This window comes from Saccostrea echinata, unplaced genomic scaffold (assembly GCF_033153115.1).
Source record: "Saccostrea echinata isolate AGI-Se365-2 ecotype Australia unplaced genomic scaffold, CSIRO_AGI_Sech_v1 ptg000033l, whole genome shotgun sequence".
Taxonomy (NCBI): Eukaryota; Metazoa; Mollusca; class Bivalvia; order Ostreida; family Ostreidae; genus Saccostrea; species Saccostrea echinata.
Genome location: NW_026889782.1, coordinates 19,120,673 through 19,138,032, shown reverse-complemented (window position 1 = coordinate 19,138,032; position 17,360 = coordinate 19,120,673). Strand labels below are relative to the sequence as shown.

Here is a 17,360-nt window from a genome sequence, read left to right as displayed (position 1 = left end):
GATCCTACCGTCGAAATTGTCGACTTTCAGATTGTCAATGACAAAAACCTCATGCTGTCAACGAAACGTACCTCCGAGGAGATGTGTTTACCGGGTCATACAAACGTATTTCTGGCATCCTTCACTACCTGTTGGGCCCGCCTCCAGCTGTACGAGTTACTAGACCGTTTACAGACTCGCGTCCTGTATTGGGACACAGATTCCGTCATCTACACTACCAAAGAAGGGGATTGGGACCCTCCCGTTGGTGATTATCTAGGAGAACTAACAAACGAACTCGAAGAAGGGGACTGGATCAGAATTTGTCTGTAACGGTCCCAAGAATTACGCTTACCAGACACATAACGGTAAGCGAGTATGTAAAGTCAAGGGATTTTCCTTGAACTACACCAATTCGCAAATTCTGAATCTGGAAAGCATGAAGGATGCCATGTTTAACAGGGAAGAACCCGACCTCGGCATCTATCATACAAAAAATTCAAATAAGATCTGCCGGGAAAAAATTCACTCGGAACTCTATTCCCAGGAAGAACTGAAACAATATTCAGCTGTCTACACAAAACGGGTCGTCCAGAAGGACCTCACGACCCTACCTTACGGATATTGAAGGAAAAAAGACCATTTGTAATTTTCGTCATTTATTGGTTTGTTCTTTTCATTTTGAATACATGATACGTTTGAACATTTGACAATTTTTTCTTAATGTCAATAAAATGTTTAAAACTTGATCCAAGTCTTATTTTTCTTCTGTTGGAAAGCACGCAGACCCGGAGGAGATTTCCTCTTTAAGGGTTTGGCATAAATCAATCCGAATCCGGTCTGGAGGTCTGGAACGGTTTTTGCATTCGAAACATCTGATTCGGTTTGACTTTCTTTGGAATGGTCGGTGGATTCCTCGGTATTCGTCCCTTGATCTCTAACCTCTTTTTTTTCATTCTGGCAAAGCTTCATCTGATCGTTGATCGTCTTTTTGACGAGAACGTACTCCTCTGCCATCTTTTTTCAAGTGAGGTTTAAGAATCAAAGAAATAGCTTCGGGATGTTTCCTGAGTAATTTCTTAACGTCCGTGTTGTCGACGTTACGGTCAGCAAGAGACTGAAGGAGAGTCTTGTGAGCTTTCAGTTTTGTTCTGTAGTAAGAGGACACGACCGGATGACCCAAATATAAATTCATAGCTATTTCCCGGAAGGCTTTCAACTGTTCTTCAGTGGCCATGCCTACCAGTTCTTTCTTTTGTTGAGGATCTGTAGAGTACAGAAATTGCAAGAAGAGATCGTGGCGTCTTGTTCTCTGGGACATGATGAAATGACAGGGTTGGCGAGTTCCGGTGGTATTTATTGGGGTAGGTACACAACGGTTTCTCCTTCCTCCGGTAAGACGTTGGTACGCAATCGTCGTTCTTCAGGACAGTGATTGGTCAGGTCCACCAGAATGTATCCATAAGGACGCCGCACGGATTTGGCGTACGCGTCCATCCAAAATTTGGATCGTCCCGTAAACACTTGACTCCCAAACGTGATGATTTGACGATTGTCTCTCACGTTTTTAAACAAGACCACGTGTTGACAGTTTAACAAGATGCTCTTGGCATAAACCCCAGGCGGATATAAGTTTTGAGACAAGAGGAAGGCCGTTACGTTGGCGTGAGACACCATGGTCTGAAACAGGTGTAAGGCGTCGGCACTCTTAGTTACCAAATGAATCATGTCGTCCAGGATGACGACAGTGTGAGGTGAATCCATGCACCATTCTCTTAGGTCTTCTCGACTGGGTAGACCTCGGTAGGTGGAAAAATTGGATAAACTTGACTGCATGTCGTCTACGATGGGCTGGTCTTCCAAGTAACAGTACACGATTTTTCGAGGAGGAACGTCAAATAGTTCACGACCGTGCTTCAACAAGTTCCATACGAAATGAGTCTTACCCGACATGGTTCCGCCAACGACGGCAAAAGAAGTGGGGGTCTTGAATTGCATCGTTCACCTTCGAGATCCTTCGATCGACTGATTCGTCTGAAGGACGAAGGTCGTATTTAAAAAAAAAAAAACAACAACAAAAACAAAAAAAAACTTTTTTTTGTTGTTACACTTTTATTGAATAAAATCTTTTAAAATATATCATTACTACATGAATTCAATTTTAACTTTACATCACGTAAACAAAACCCATCCTTATACAAGAGAAAAAAATAGAACGATCATATACATAGATATATACCAATATTATTTCATACCATGTCACATGAAAAAAAAAATTCACACAGTAAAAACAATTTGTGACCTCAGAAAAATAAAAAAAATTATAAGACTTAAATCTGTCCTCATTTCCGCCGCCGCCGCCGCCGCGGAGGACTTGAAGACTCCGGAAACTTTTGGTCTCCGGAAAACTTTCAGTCTCCGGAAACTTCAGGTCTCCGGAGACCTCAAATCTCCGCAGTCTGTGGTTAAGACCAAAGTCTTTTAGTTCTTTTTCAAAATGACGTCCTTCACAAGCGTTTCGGAGGACTCTCGGACGATGCGTGGCATGGAGATCCCCTTGGCACGACAGTTCAGAAAATATAATACGTAAAGTCCACAAGTATCGGTAGAGTCTGGTTGTACTTGAACGTTGTTGTAAACACATAACAGCGAGTTGCGGTCCACAAAGTCTCTGAGACGCTCGTCGTAATCTTCTGGTAATCGTCCAAAACTATCAAAAAATTCACATTGGTCGGCACTGACAAACCAGTAGGCGATCCAATGTGTCCCCTTCTTCTCGATGGGGTCCGTATTGGACACGTAAGCAGAAGGAAATTGGCGCACCCGATCAGGTAAAGTATTGGAAGCATAGATTCCTCGAAAGTGAGGTCGCAGTGCGTTTTGAGATTCGACGAGTTTTAACATTTGCCGGGAATCCATTTCTGTTTTTTTTTTAGGTCTTCTGATGAGGTTAGATTTGTCGGACTTCACGGGATTGATCAATCATCAACAGTCCGGGACACTCACAGTAGGCTAAGGCACAGATGGTTTCTGTCGTTGCTGTAGCGAACCGAGCGTACACTCCCACGTTTCCTTGGTGTACCAGATTTATATATCCTTCTCCCAAGTCGTTGGGGACGAGGTCAAAGGCATAGATGGCATATCCTTTGGAGAACTGGTCTCTGTCGATGATCAATCCTTCGTCTTTGTACCATTTCTCACTCGATTGATAAAGGTTACAAAGTGCAGTGACATAGTTCCGATTGTCACCATAGTCAAATTTTAAAGGGCGAACGGGGATGGGTTCGCCATTAACGGTCACCACAATTTCGGACAGATTAAAGTGCTCAAAGTTAAAAGGATTAGTTCCGTAGCTCCCGTTGACGGCCGACTGTTTGACGAAGGCAACGTACATCTTTGAGGGTTGTTTTCCGTTCCACACGTCGTCCCAGTAAAATTCACTCGTTTTGTCTGCAATGGTGGTCATCTTAACGTCCGTTTTCAGGTAGTTATATCGCGCCGGTGTCTTAGTGATAGCCTCGGCGTGATTTAACAACACGGCACTGTCTACTCGGATTTTACAGGCCTTAAAGACGGCGTCTAGAATGGTGACCTTATAATTGGGACTGCTTTCACCACTCATCACGACAAATTCGTTCCGAGAACGAAACAGTCTCAGCTGTAAGTCAACGCCATTGATGAGGTACTTGTCCAAGTAAAAACAGTCCAAGTACAAGGGCCCCTCTAAATCGAAGGTCCTGGACATTTGAGTAAAGACGTAACGAGATCGAAGTCCCGTATTTCTTCCCGAGGCGGCATTTGGATCCTCCACACCGTCTTTGTCGGGATAATACAACTGGGTCTGTAGATAAGATTTACTGGCCTCCGCACTGCTGGACAAGACCACTTTCAGGTAGGCTTTCCAAGGGTAGTTGTTGGCATTCTGGGTGACACATTTTCCATTCATAAACACGTCAATTTGAGAGAACAGAGATTGTAAGGGTAGGTTAACGATCCCCGTCTTCTCCGAAGCAGCCATGGACGTACCGTCGGCTTTGGTGATCTTCACTTTCAGGTACAACCGACTTCTTCTCAAATCTAAATACTCATTTCCACTTCCGGGAATTGCAAATTCGAGCGGAGCGTCGTCCGCGTCAAAGGAATATATAGGTCGAGTTTCAGAAAAATATATTTTTTGAAGAGCCACTTGATTGGGAGGATCGGTGAAGAGAGAAAGTTCGCATGGTTCTGCCGTAGAAGTGTTAATTTCGGTCAAGAAAGACATGACTGTCAAAAGATGGGTTTTCCGTCGGGATGTGTATTAGGTCGACCTTTCCCTTTCTGCGCCTTCTTGGATTTTTTTTTCTGATTCCGTTTCTTAGGTGGAGCACGTCTTTTCCCTTTAGAAGTCGAGGAACGAATGAGCTGTTTCTTCTTGGTCTTCTTTTTTATAGATTTTCGAAGAGGCATGTGGGGCTCGTCGTTACGCATAGTTTCTTTCAGATCCGAAAGAGCTCTTTCTCGTTCGGCTGCGACTGGAGTTACCTGATGGATTTCCGACTTGGGGGAAACAACAGGTTTCACGGGGATCATATATGCCCTCCGTCGATTTAAGATACCACCCCCTTTTTGACTCTTTTTTCGTATCGTAGGAATGAAATTTTCTCCTCTCTGCGTGTGACGAAACTGCTCAAACAATGCAGGATGCGATATGTAAGTCGGTCCAGACATTCTCAGAGTTGTCTAAATACGAGCGTTACCGTCGACTCCCCGGTCAAAAATGAGACGTCCTCGTCTTGTTTATCCTTTATATACACGTGGATGTCTCTGAGGTCCTTGGTGCGCAAAGGAATCCTATAGGGACGAAGAAAAATTACGTTGTTTGCGTCCTTCAAGACGATACGTCTCAAAAGCGGTTTCTGACTTCCACCTACGATGCTGTCGTTACAGACGGAACAGTATACGAAAATTTCCTTGTCGGACGTCTTACCAAGCTTTGTGTTTCTGAATTCGGTCAGTTCTACCGTCCAATCGCCCGTTAAAGGTAAAGGTCTGGGTAATCGCACTCGAAAGTTTTGCGGTCGATTGTCGACATGAATGGTGGCACTGTCCGTCGACTTTAGAACCATACGCATCGACATCTTAACGAAAACTGATGACAGGGGGAACCCTCACGTCTCTTTTATATCGCCTTTCGGGATCCAGCTGTCAAATTTTTTGGGCCACCCCAACCATCTCACTAAAACTTCTTCTTTTCCGCGAACCTTGCGTTTACGCAAAATCTTGTCGATTCTCCAAATGGTATCATCGTCTTTCAAGACCTTTTGGAGTTCACTTGCATAGAAGGTTCCCTGGATGGGATCGTCTGTCAAGTCCTTCAATTTATAGATGGGGATGCCTTGAGACACCCATCGATCTCGAATCACAAAAATTTCTTCCGTGTACGTCTGGTCGTAATCCCGTTGAAAAGGACGTCGTAGGTGTGTGATTCGCACTTGATCTCCTATCTTAAACGTGTAAGGCAAACGTTTCTTTGACTTGTTTGATTTCTTCACCTGAGGGACCTGGGTGGCTTTTCGACGACGAACGAGGTAGGCGTCTAACCTCACCTCTTCTTCGTTTGCTTTCGTCACGGAAGCCGGGGTGCGACCGTTTAACGAACGATTGGGAGTGTCATTGATAGATTGGACCACATCTTGTAAGATGTCCGAGTACTTGTATTTCTGGAGATGCGTGAAATATCGATACAAGCGTTTTTTCAAAGTCTGAATATATCTCTCTGCAAAGTTAGCCTTGGTCTCATTCAAAGCATAAAAAATCTTAATCCCTTGGTCTTTCAGATATCGTTGCAAAAGACGGTTGTAAAATTCCGATCCTTTGTCGGTTCTTAAAGCTTTCGGTCTTCTCGAACCTTGAAACACGTCCTTGAATGCATCCATCACGGATTTAGCTTTTCTGTCTTTTAGGGGACGGACCCACAGGTAGCGAGAAAAAACGTCGACGATTACCAGGAGGAAATTAATACCGTCATTGTACTCGGACAGATTCTGAACGTCGGCAAGGTCAGCTTCCCACTGGTAATCGATGCCTTGTACGACGACTCTTCTCCTCTTAAACCCTTTTCGGCGCACCTTCTTTTGAAGGGAATACGCGTCCTGATTCTGTAAAAACTTTTTGATTTTCCCCATACCCACGTTGAACTTGCCTTCTTGTTTTACTACTTGATACAACTTGGAAGGTCCGGCAAACGATCCAGGATGTCGAGGATCGTACCATATTTTTTTCAGGTACTCTTCCATGTCCACACGTCGTGACGGTCGATGTGGGAATGACACTACATCACAGATACTTCAACTCTTATAATTATGTGTATCATTGAATAAAAAAAGACACAAGACCAATAACAAGACATGAGATTTTTATTACACCCATTTCTGTTTTTTTTTTTTACAACATAGGAAAAAAAAACATTTTTTTTTGGATTGCTTATCTCACTACTATGATTGATCTCTGCCAACACGGCTCGGAGCACGTACGTGTCCTAGATCGGTTATTTCGGATTCTTGACAAACAATCAAAAATAAACAAGAGCACCGCTAAGCGGAGCATCCCCTCGCGCCAGGAACTTCACCGGTAATGGCAATGTCTCCATATACGAGAAAAATTCTCAAAACGGACGTTAAACAAGATACACTCATCTAGGCCTAGTAATCAAGGGTATCCAGTATTACTATATGAAGTTTATAATAAGGTAAAGAAATTAAAATGTATTGCAATACTAGTTAAATTTTAACAAAAGTCAAGGTGCATACACTGTATCATGGTGGGGGGGGGGGAGGAGGAGGTTGGGTCATAACAAGCATACGTGATTGGGCAGATTCCCTTATTCCTAGCAGAAACATATCACGTATGCTCTAAATTTCATTAATTTACCTATCTGGGTAAACCTCACAGTAGCATGCAATATGCATCAAATCTGAAAATACGCACGGAAGTAATAATTTTTTGTAGTGAAAAATGACAATATACCGGTGTTGAGATGTCAATGAATTCCTCAGGCCCCTATTGTAAACAACACACGTGTGGTAATTTGGTATTGAAACTGCGACGTTCATCAAATTATTTCAGTTAATCGGTGACAGAGATAACACTTTTAATTCATACAAACTTTCTCAAGACACGCACAATAATATGACAATACGCAAATACAAAGTAAAACTTAAGAAGCGGCTCTATCGAAACGACCCGAATTTTAACCAATTTACCGGAAGTGAGTATTGTCAACTCGTACACAAAATTGCAGGATTTGAAGGTAGTAAAAATGCGATATTTTAAGAACTATTTCACCGATTAACTTGAAAATGAATAGGGTTCGTCCTTTTACAATGCCACATAAGTATGTGAAGGCTGAGAAATGATAGTGCAAAGGTTCTCTTTAAATCTTGCCCACAAGCTGTAACGGACACACTAACACACTAACACACACACATACGCACAGTAGCGATGCTATATCCCCTCCGCAACTAGTTGCGCGAGGGGATAACAATACCAATCATTTTTAAAAAAACACACACATTATAAAAATGTTCTTTGCATATCGAATTCAGGGAACAGTTGGGCCTTTTCCTTTACATTTTCCCGTCGGTTATCATCTGGGCATACATGCAATTCTTAGACCAACGGAGATGTTCTTGATAGGCATCGTCCATAGGCTCCCAACTTTTCAGCGTCATTCCACAGCAAAAACAAGTCACCTTGTCCCCCATCTGTGTGTAAATGAATCCAGCTCGAGCCAGATCTTTTCGGTTAGGTCCCTTTAAGTATCTAGGCCAGTCCCCATACGTAGCTATCCTAGAGGCAAAGGTGAGGTACTCTGGATACTGCTAGAGACGCTGTTGAGGTGGAGGTGGTGGAATGTTTTTGATTGTCATCTGTCTCGTTCCGACATTTCGCAATTCCTTTCTCCCTTCTTCTAAAGGAGTGTCTTGGTATCGCCAGGCAAAGTTGGCACTTGAATCCCAAGAGGTGGAAGATTGATCTTTCAAAGAAGAATAATCACTTCGAGGATAATCACTAACGGAATCCGTCTCCACAAAATTGGCGGCACAATCTAGAGAAGAAGACATCTTGATCTCTCCAACGGCAAGCGAATAATAAAGAGGGAGAGTGGAAACAACCCTCATATATACTCTGTATGACGTCATTCGTCCTTGAACAACCCTACAATTACTTCATTGTTCATCAATGAATACCTTGTAACATTATGACGTCAAAACATTTTTTCTATAATATATAGGCCATTGACGTCACTGATTAGGTGTTTCTTTTTTCCCAAACCTTTGTTTTTTGAATGACGCCACTCTCCTATTGTCATAAATATAAAAGATCTTCTCTTACTTTGACGTCATTAAAAGTTCACAAAACAAGAATTGATAACACCCTGACCTAGTATTTCAAGGTGAAATGAAACAATGGTTTGAATGCTGTTACGGTCTCTTCTTTTACGTCATGGTATTTCCTTGACGTCAGCTTTTGCTATATAACCGAAAATTCAGAGAGACAGAGCTTCATTTTCAACTTCATCGTCCTGTAAAACACATCATGTCAGATCAACGTTGCTCCGTCGCTCTCGAAAATGGACGTTATGCCAAAGTCACCCTTTGGCAAAACGAAGTTAGATTAGATATGCGAGAGTATATAGTGGGAGAGAAAAAAATCATACCCACCAAGAAAGGAATATCTTTGAAACTGCATCACATCAAAACGCTGTCTAATTTCATGGATTCTATACAGGACACCTTAAAAAAGAACGGAGAAATGAAGTGGCACCTGGGATATAATGTTTACGTCTCCGTGAAAGAAGACAATCCTTGCGTCGACATACGACAGTATTGGAAACCACCACAGACCGATGAGTCTGTTCCAACTAAAAAGGGCTTATGTCTCAGACCACAGGAATATGACCACTTCCTATCTCAGTGGGAAACAATCCTTAATTCCATACCAGAATTGGAAACATTCGTACCCTGTTATGATCAAGATGATCATTTGAATCAACTGGGAATGCTGTGAATGATCAAAAAAAAAAAAAAACATTGACTTTTAACCATCATCTATTATATAGTAATTAAATGCCATTTATCGTTATATCTGTTGGAATTGTAATTTTTTGTACAATAAATTTCATCATTTCAACAAAAAATTGTCCTGTTATTCTTTCTACTAAAGGTTTTTGAGATGATGATGGAAAAATGGCTACGGATTTTTTTTATTTGGAATGCAACTTCTTTCAAATCGACGTCCTTCAATTCTACAGTTATTATCATGTTTTATTTCATGTGTCGACCCTGTTTCTGCTTTTCCTTTTTAAATTCCTTTTTTCAGCTTTTTTTTTTATTTTCTAATTTGAACGAACGGAACGTCACATTGGAAAAAAAAAACAACAACACAAAAACACACTCTCTTATCATTTATTATAATTACACATGCAAAAATAAATTTCTATCAAAAATATACATTCTAAAAGTTCAATGTCTCATTCATATAAATTCACATGGATCTTCTTTACGCCAAACACCGTCGGGCCACATGAATTCAACTCTACCGTAATAGAAATCTTCCCAGATTGATTCGTAATAGGCAGACATCATCTCTTCGTAGGGAATATCATCAGCCATGGTGATTTTCAAAACCTCTGAAATATTTAAGGGTTTCTCTTTCCATAATTCGTCTTTAATGTCCTGTGCACGAAGACAAAATGTAGGCATTTTCATGACATTCGTTTTAGCTTCTAACGCCAGTCTGACAAGACAGTGTTTTTCGTGCACGAGTTTGGTTCTCAACACGTAATGTTTTTCACAGTAGTCACAGGACACAGGGTTCGTGTTGTTTGCAATATAATCGTCGATGAGAATTTTTACAACTACAGCCTTTCTTAAGAAAATCCCAAAACCCACGTCTTCTCTTTCCATCGTGTCCATGTATTTATTTAAATTCATCCTCTAATATACGTGTACTCTGTTGTTTGATCAGTAACAGTTTGATCATTCCTTTCACGGTTTTTTTCTTTTATTCATTGAAAATTAGGTCAAGGTCACGTCAAAAAGAGGGTTTTCCATTTACGTCACTCTCCACTAGGCTTTGTGTTTCATTTTGATACACTCATTGTTTATCCCCCCTTGTATTTAACTTATTTTTTCATCCCAGGGTATAGTATGACATTAGATCAAGGTCGTCTTCCTTCTGTTTAACCTTTGTATGGAATTAGGTCATACATTGTTCTGTTAATAATAGTTCTGTTAATAATAGACTTATTGTTTCCCTTTTATTTCTAACAATAGATCCATTGTTATAAAAATAGACTACTTCTAACAATAGATCCATTGTTATAAAAATAGAATCCTTTTATTCTCCATTGTCCTCTGACTACAATAGAATCCATTGTTCACCCCGGTGTATAGCCGTCCTTACTACTTGTGTCTATCTTTTTTGACTTAGAAAAAGCGTATGATACTACATGGAAATATGGTATTTTAAAAGATCTTTACAATGTTGGTCTCAAAGGAAATTTACCTAATTTTATTAAGAATTTTTTAAATAATAGAACTTTTAAAGTGCGATTAGGAACTACAGTTTCAGACAATTTTGAACAAGAAATGGGTGTACCACAAGGAAGTATTCTTTCAGTCACATTATTCAGCATTAAAATAAATAGTTTGGCTGAAGTACTTAAAAATGATATGCATGGTAGTTTATATGTTGATGACTTTGTTCTGTGTTATAAGTCTAAAAATATGAATTTTACTGAGCGGCGGTTACAATCATGTCTAAACAAAATTCAAAATTGGGCCGATACTAATGATTTTAAATTTTCAATGAATAAAACCGCGTGTGTACATTTTTGTTTAAAGCGGAAAAGCCATGATGATCCGAATTTGCAATTAAATGGAAATCCAACAAATATAGTTAAAGACATAAAGTTTTTAGGTGTCATTTTTGATAATAAACTCTCTTTTATTCCACACATAAAGATGCTCAAAGAAAAATGTTTAAAGGCACTCGATATTATTAAAGTAATAGCAAACACAAAATGGGGAGCTGATAAAAGTACTCTACTTAAACTCTATCGCTCTCTAGTAAGATCGAAATTAGACTATGGGTGTATTGTGTATGGATCAGCTAGGACTTCCTATATAAAAGCTCTTGACGCAATCCACCATCAAGGTCTTAGATTGTGCTTGGGGGCTTTTAGAACTTCTCCTAAAGATAGTTTATATCTAGAGGCAAATGAACCACCTCTAGACTTGAGAAGAATTAAACTTGCTTTACAATATATAATTAAATTAAAAGCAAATACCGATAATCCTGCTCATGACTGTGTTTTTCATCCACCAAATGCAAATTTATATGATAAAAACAAGAAATGCATAAAACCACTTTGTTTCCGATATAAAAATCATATAAGAGATTCCGAACTACCATTGGATATTGTAAAACCTTCTACTCTTTCTGAAATACCACCATGGAAATTAATTAAACCAGTAGTGAATAAATCTTTATCAGATCTTAAGAAATCAGAAACAAATCCTCTCATTTTTCAACAGAAATTAGCTGAAATAAAATCTAAACATCCTTCAAGAGAAATTTACACAGATGGTTCTAAGGAAAGAGGCAGGGTTGCTGCTGCTGCAGTGGTCAAAAATGATGTTTTTTCTACACGACTTCCGAACGAAGCAACAATTTTTACGGCCGAAGCAAAAGCTATACAACTTGCTTTTGAATATATAAAAACTTCTAGTGAAAATTCATTTACAATATTTTCAGACTCGCTCTCATGTTTAGAGTCCATACACAATATGAACACAAATCACCCATACATTTTGGATATATTAACTAAGTTCTATCATCTTACTCAACAAGGCAAAGAAGTCGAATTTTGTTGGATTCCGAGTCACATTGGTATTTCGGGTAATAACAAGGCCGATAGTTCTGCAAAAACAGCTCTTCAGTATGAAATTGTACCTTTTAAAATTCCTTACACTGATCTTAAGTACTTGGTGAAACTTTACGTAAATTCCCTTTGGCAAATATTTTGGGATTTTTGTGATAATAATAAACTTTATACCATACAAAACAAAGTTAATCAATCATCTGACTTTGGCCTGAAACGTCAGGACGAAGTAATTATTTCAAGAATAAGAATTGGACATTCAAGGTTTACCCATTCATATTTACTGAGCGGGGAACATCAACCTGAATGCATATCTTGTGACTGTGTAATAACTATAAACCATATACTTTTAGAATGTTCTGATTTTACGCCTGTTCGAAATAAACTTTTTAATGGCGTGCAAACAATGCATGATCTTTTTACAAATGTAAATCCTAGTGCAATTTTACAATACTTGCAAGAAACTGATTTTTACAATAAGATTTAAATGTATATATTTTTATTAGCATTTTGTAATTTTCAATTTAACTGTTTTTATTTTTAAATTCCAAGTCCGTCGGATGGGACGTAAAACGGTGCCCCGTGTCAAGGATTACAACCCCCTTGGCACGCTAAAGATCGTTTCTCTGGTTTTCGAAAAAGAGTAGGCTCATTGGGGGCCGCCAGAGAAACCCAAAAACTCTCAAAACCGTTCATACAGTATTTAATTCATACCGCCGAAATATGGCTGAAATATTGCCGACTCGGCGTAAAACAACAATAATCAATCAATCAATCATCGAAATATATTTTTGATTATGCAGCTAGGGAAAATATTCAACTAGACCGCGATGCTATTAGCAAAAATCCCGCATTGAGATCTATTGCCAAATTACTTTTAAATTCATTTTGGGGGAAATTTGGGCAGCGCTTAAACATGCCTCAAACATCCTTTTATCACGATACTGAAGCTGACAAATTTTTTACAAGTCTTTCATTAATGATGAAATGATCCATACTACATGGAAAAACAAAAGCGATCTCGTTAAAGAAGATTACCAGACAAATATCTTTATTGCAGCATTCACTACCTGTTGGGCTAGGCTAAAACTTTACGACGTTTTACACATGCTTGACAGACGTGTCTTATATTTCGATACAGATTCCGTAATTTTTGTCATTAGACGAGACGATGTAGAACCAGAAATTGGACCTTACCTTGGGCAGTTGACGAACGAGTTACATGTACCATCTCCTGACGATTACATTGTAGAGTTCGTGTCTGGTGGTCCTAAAAACTATGCCTTTAGATCACTTCAAGGAGAGCAGATCTGTCGCATTCGCGGGTTTTCACTCAATTATAAAAATTCACAAATCTTAAACTTTCATTCCATGTTAGATATTGTTACAACTGACCAGAGCAAAACTTTGACTGTTACAAATCCTGCAAAAATCACTAGGTCTAAATACTTATATAAAATTTATAACACTGTAGAAAATAAACAATATCAACTTGTTTATTCGAAGAGAGCAATACAACCGGATTCGTATGACACGTTGCCTTACGGATATTGATAAAGTATTATAGTAATTAAATGCTCTACCTTTCTCCCCCTCCTCCCCCTCTGATGTCCATGTAATTAAACAAGGAGGGGGGGGGGACCAGCATATTACATAAAAAAGAAACATATCTCCAGTTTTTTTTTAAATTTATTTATTGTGTATTTTAACAGAATAAATTATAATGTTATGATTAAAGTTTAAACCACTGCTGCTGCTTCTTCTTTTTTTGTATAGTCTTGTGCACAGGAAATCCAGGTGGGGGTCCATTTGTTTTCTTTTCGACGACAAATCCAAAACCTTGTTGATTTTTCTTGTTCTTCTTTTTTCTTGAAATTTCTTGTTCTTCTTCTTTAGAAGTTTGTGTTTGTTTTGATACTGATTGTTCTCTCGGTAATTCTTCTTTTTCTTCTTGACTGATCGGTGGCTCTTCTTTTGATTTTAAGAGTATGTCATACTTTTCTTTTGGTATTAAAAGTAACTCCCGAAACATTATTTAGCACACTCAATGACGGTTTAAGTAAAATAGGTAGTATTGTATGTTCCCGTAGTAATAGTTTCCGTTTGACACTCTTCTTTATCGACTTGCTGCTCAGTTTATGAATGACGTTTTGATGAGGAGACAATCTCTTAATATAGTATTTTGTTAATGGAAATGTCCCCTTGTACTACCTCACACAAAGCCTGTTGTTGATTTTCAGTCATCGTTTTTAATAAAGCTTTTCTTTGTTTGGGGTCTGCTGAATATAATGTTTTAAGGAATGCTGCATTTGATGTCACCAGAAGGCTCATGGTTCTCCAACTAACTCTTTTTTGTATTATTCCTTCGGTAAATATACCACGGTGTCTTCCTGTGGAAATATATGCGTGCGCAATCTATATTGATCTTGACTGGCTGGATTCATATCAATCAGTAGGTATCCGTATGATTTTGATGTTGCTTTCTGATATGCGTCCTTGAAATACGAGGACTGACCTGGATATACTTGGGCTCCAAATTACAAGATCTGTCTCGAGTCTCTCAAGGAACGAAACAAAACCACGTTATGACAATTTAATGACAAACTTCGAAAAGTCTTTGACTGATAAAATAAATTTTGGGTTAAAAAGAACACTGTGCAGTTCTTGTGATGTGCTGTGATGCTAAAAACTGCAACAGTTTCTTCACTTTTTGATACTAGTGTCATTAAATCGTCTAAAATCAACACGGTATGTTTCATACCTTCTGTCCATTCTTCTATCTGATCTCTAGACGGTAGCCCTTGGTATAAACTAAAATTCGGAATGTTTTGTTCCATGTCTTCAAACAAAGGTTGATACTGACTATAACAGTAAACTATTTTTTGCGGTGGAATTTCAAACATTCCGTTTGCATTTCGTAAAATGCGATAAATAAAATGGGTTTTTCCTGACATTGTTGCGCCTGATATCATACAGGATGTGGGTGATTGAAATGGTAAAATGGATTCGTTTTCCCAGCAATGCATACTTCTTTCTTCCAGTACCAGAGCTCAACTGATCAACATTTGTACTGTGTTGAAACTATTTATAAGCAACACTTCTTTTTCTCCCTTCTACAGATATTTATTTACAAACTCTTTGACATAAGTATCAGGGTTAGCACAGCGGAGTAATACTCTTATTATTTGTGACATTAAATAATTATAACATTTCATCCATATGTAAAACAATACATGATATCCACATGAAATACTCTCCTTGTTTTGGATCTGAACATTATTGTACAAACAATTTTCACAGTTATTTTGTAAAAACACATCAAATGCAGCGTTGTAATATCCCGGGGCATTCCCTAAACTGTCGTAAAATTCGGCATGCTTCGGGCTGTGCATCCAGAACACTACCCAGTGACTTCCTTGCAAATATGAAGGATCGGTGTTGCAAATGTATGCAGATGGGTACATGTATTTGGGTACTGTTTGTGGCAGATTGTTTGAAGAAAAGACACCTCTTATTACATCAGCGGTATGCCTGTTATTTTTTGTTCGTGTTAATAACTCACGGGCATTCATACTCGGGTGTACTTAATGTCTCTTGATTGATCAATTTCGAGTAAAGCGGGAAATTCTGCATAAGCCAAACAATTTAATGTTTCTGTTGTATTCACTGCAAATTTCACTTCTAATCTGACGCTTCCCTGGCGAACCAAATTTATATAATCTTCTCCTAGATCGCTGGGAGCGAGACTAAATGCGTAAACTGCAAATCCCTCGCTGAACATGGAGCGCGTTATGCTTAGTCCGGAGTCTTTGTTCCATTTCTCAGCCACTTCAAATAGATTCACGAATGCTGTGACGTGGTTCCCGTTCGCTCCTACGTCAATTTTCATGGGTCTTGCTGGCATGCTTTCGCCATTCACGTACAGTGCAATTTCGTCTGCCAAATTTTGAAAATTAAATATGTTTTTGGTGTAACTACCATTTACTGCAGTCTGGGAGATGAATGCAAAATATGCCTTTGTTGGGAGATTGTTAGACCAAACGTTTTGCCATATAAAACTTCCAGATCCCTTAGAGCAAGTGTTCATCTTTACTTCTGTTCGTATCAATGGGTATTTGGCTGTAGTTTCTTTCAATATTTCTGCATGATTAATCAAAACACCACTGTCCACTTTAATCATGCAGGCTTTAAAGGATACGTCCAACAGTTGAACTTTGTACGCAGGAGTTGATTCTGCACTCATTACCAGTAGGGGTACTCTGCTTCGGAATAACTTTAGATTTACGTCGACACCATTCAATATGTATTTATCCAAACGAAAAATGTCCTCGTATAACGGTCCTTCTAAATCAAAAACTTTGCTCTCCTTTATAAATGTATATCTTTTTGCCAAACCGCCGTTTGTTCCACCGTATGCATTTGCATCGTCCATTGTTGCATCGTCTAAGAAAAATAGTTGAGATTGTAATTGCGAGTCTGAGGCATCATTGCCACTGGACAAGATGATTTTTAAATAAGCTTTCCATGGGTAATAACTAGTGTTCAGAGACACTAACTTTCCGTTCATATAAGTGTCTATCTGGGACCACAGTGACTGTAGAGGGAGGTTTATAATGCCAGTTTTTTCTTGGGCTGCTAAAGCTGTTCCATCTGCTTTGACTATTTTACATTTAACATATAAACGGCTTCTTCGTAAATCAATATATTCGTTTCCTTGACCAGGTATGGAGATTTCTATCGGGGCATCTTCCGTGTTATATGCTGACACTGGTCGGTATTCCGCATAATATATTTTTTCTACTGCAACTTGATTAGGTGGTACGGTAAATAAAGACAATTCAGCAGGTAGACCAATTTCAGTAATTTTGTCACTAAGAAAAGCCATTTCTTCTCTTGTTCTTTTCGGATGAAAATATATTGGATGCCAAGTTTGTATCCTCTATTTTGAGTTTTTTTTTTTTAAAGTACTGTCTGATGCTCTTTCCCCTGACTTCTTCTTCCTCCTCTTGATTGAAATGGGGGATTTCGGATTGTTTTCCACTTTTATACTGCCTACGGGAACGTGTGGAATATTTTCACGCATTTCCTCTTTTAATTCTCCTTTGGCTCGTTCTTCTGCTGCTGCAATTGGAGTCACCTGTTTGCCTACTATTTCCTTCGGTTCTTCGACAGTAATATGTGGATTAACTGGTATCATGTAAGGTTTCTTAGAATACATTCCTGCAATGCCGCTGCCGGACTGCCTCCCTTTATAATTTCGTGGATTAAATTTTCCGTCTAACATGTTTTTGTAAAATGTTTTCCATATTCTAGGATCATATACGTATGTTGGTCCACTCATTTTTCTTCTTTATAAACTTTTCAACTTCAATAACAATGTCACAGATGTTTCCTCTTTTAAAAATAAGGCGTCCTGTCCAGCTGCATCCTTTATATATATATGTGTACGTCG

The 17,360-nt window shown here is 38.9% G+C and overlaps 4 protein-coding genes across 4 annotated transcripts; 1 reads left to right on the top strand and 3 right to left on the bottom strand.

Annotated features, from left to right (window-relative positions):
• Positions 1 to 2,929: 2,929 nt before the first annotated feature.
• On the bottom strand, positions 2,930 to 4,243 carry LOC133198231 (uncharacterized protein F54H12.2-like). Its single transcript, XM_061334357.1, has one exon. The coding sequence runs from the start codon at positions 4,241 to 4,243 to the stop codon at positions 2,930 to 2,932; it is 1,314 nt and encodes a 437-aa protein (XP_061190341.1).
• Positions 4,244 to 5,129: 886 nt separating this feature from the next.
• On the bottom strand, positions 5,130 to 6,257 carry LOC133198230 (uncharacterized). Its single transcript, XM_061334356.1, has one exon. It carries the CDS (start codon positions 6,255 to 6,257, stop codon positions 5,130 to 5,132), a length of 1,128 nt encoding a protein of 375 aa, XP_061190340.1.
• A 2,302-nt stretch (positions 6,258 to 8,559) lies between these two features.
• LOC133198229 (uncharacterized) lies at positions 8,560 to 9,030 on the top strand. Its single transcript, XM_061334355.1, has one exon. The coding sequence runs from the start codon at positions 8,560 to 8,562 to the stop codon at positions 9,028 to 9,030; it is 471 nt and encodes a 156-aa protein (XP_061190339.1).
• Positions 9,031 to 15,476: 6,446 nt separating this feature from the next.
• On the bottom strand, positions 15,477 to 16,793 carry LOC133198228 (uncharacterized protein F54H12.2-like). Its single transcript, XM_061334354.1, has one exon. It carries the CDS (start codon positions 16,791 to 16,793, stop codon positions 15,477 to 15,479), a length of 1,317 nt encoding a protein of 438 aa, XP_061190338.1.
• Between the last annotated feature and the right edge of the window lie 567 nt (positions 16,794 to 17,360).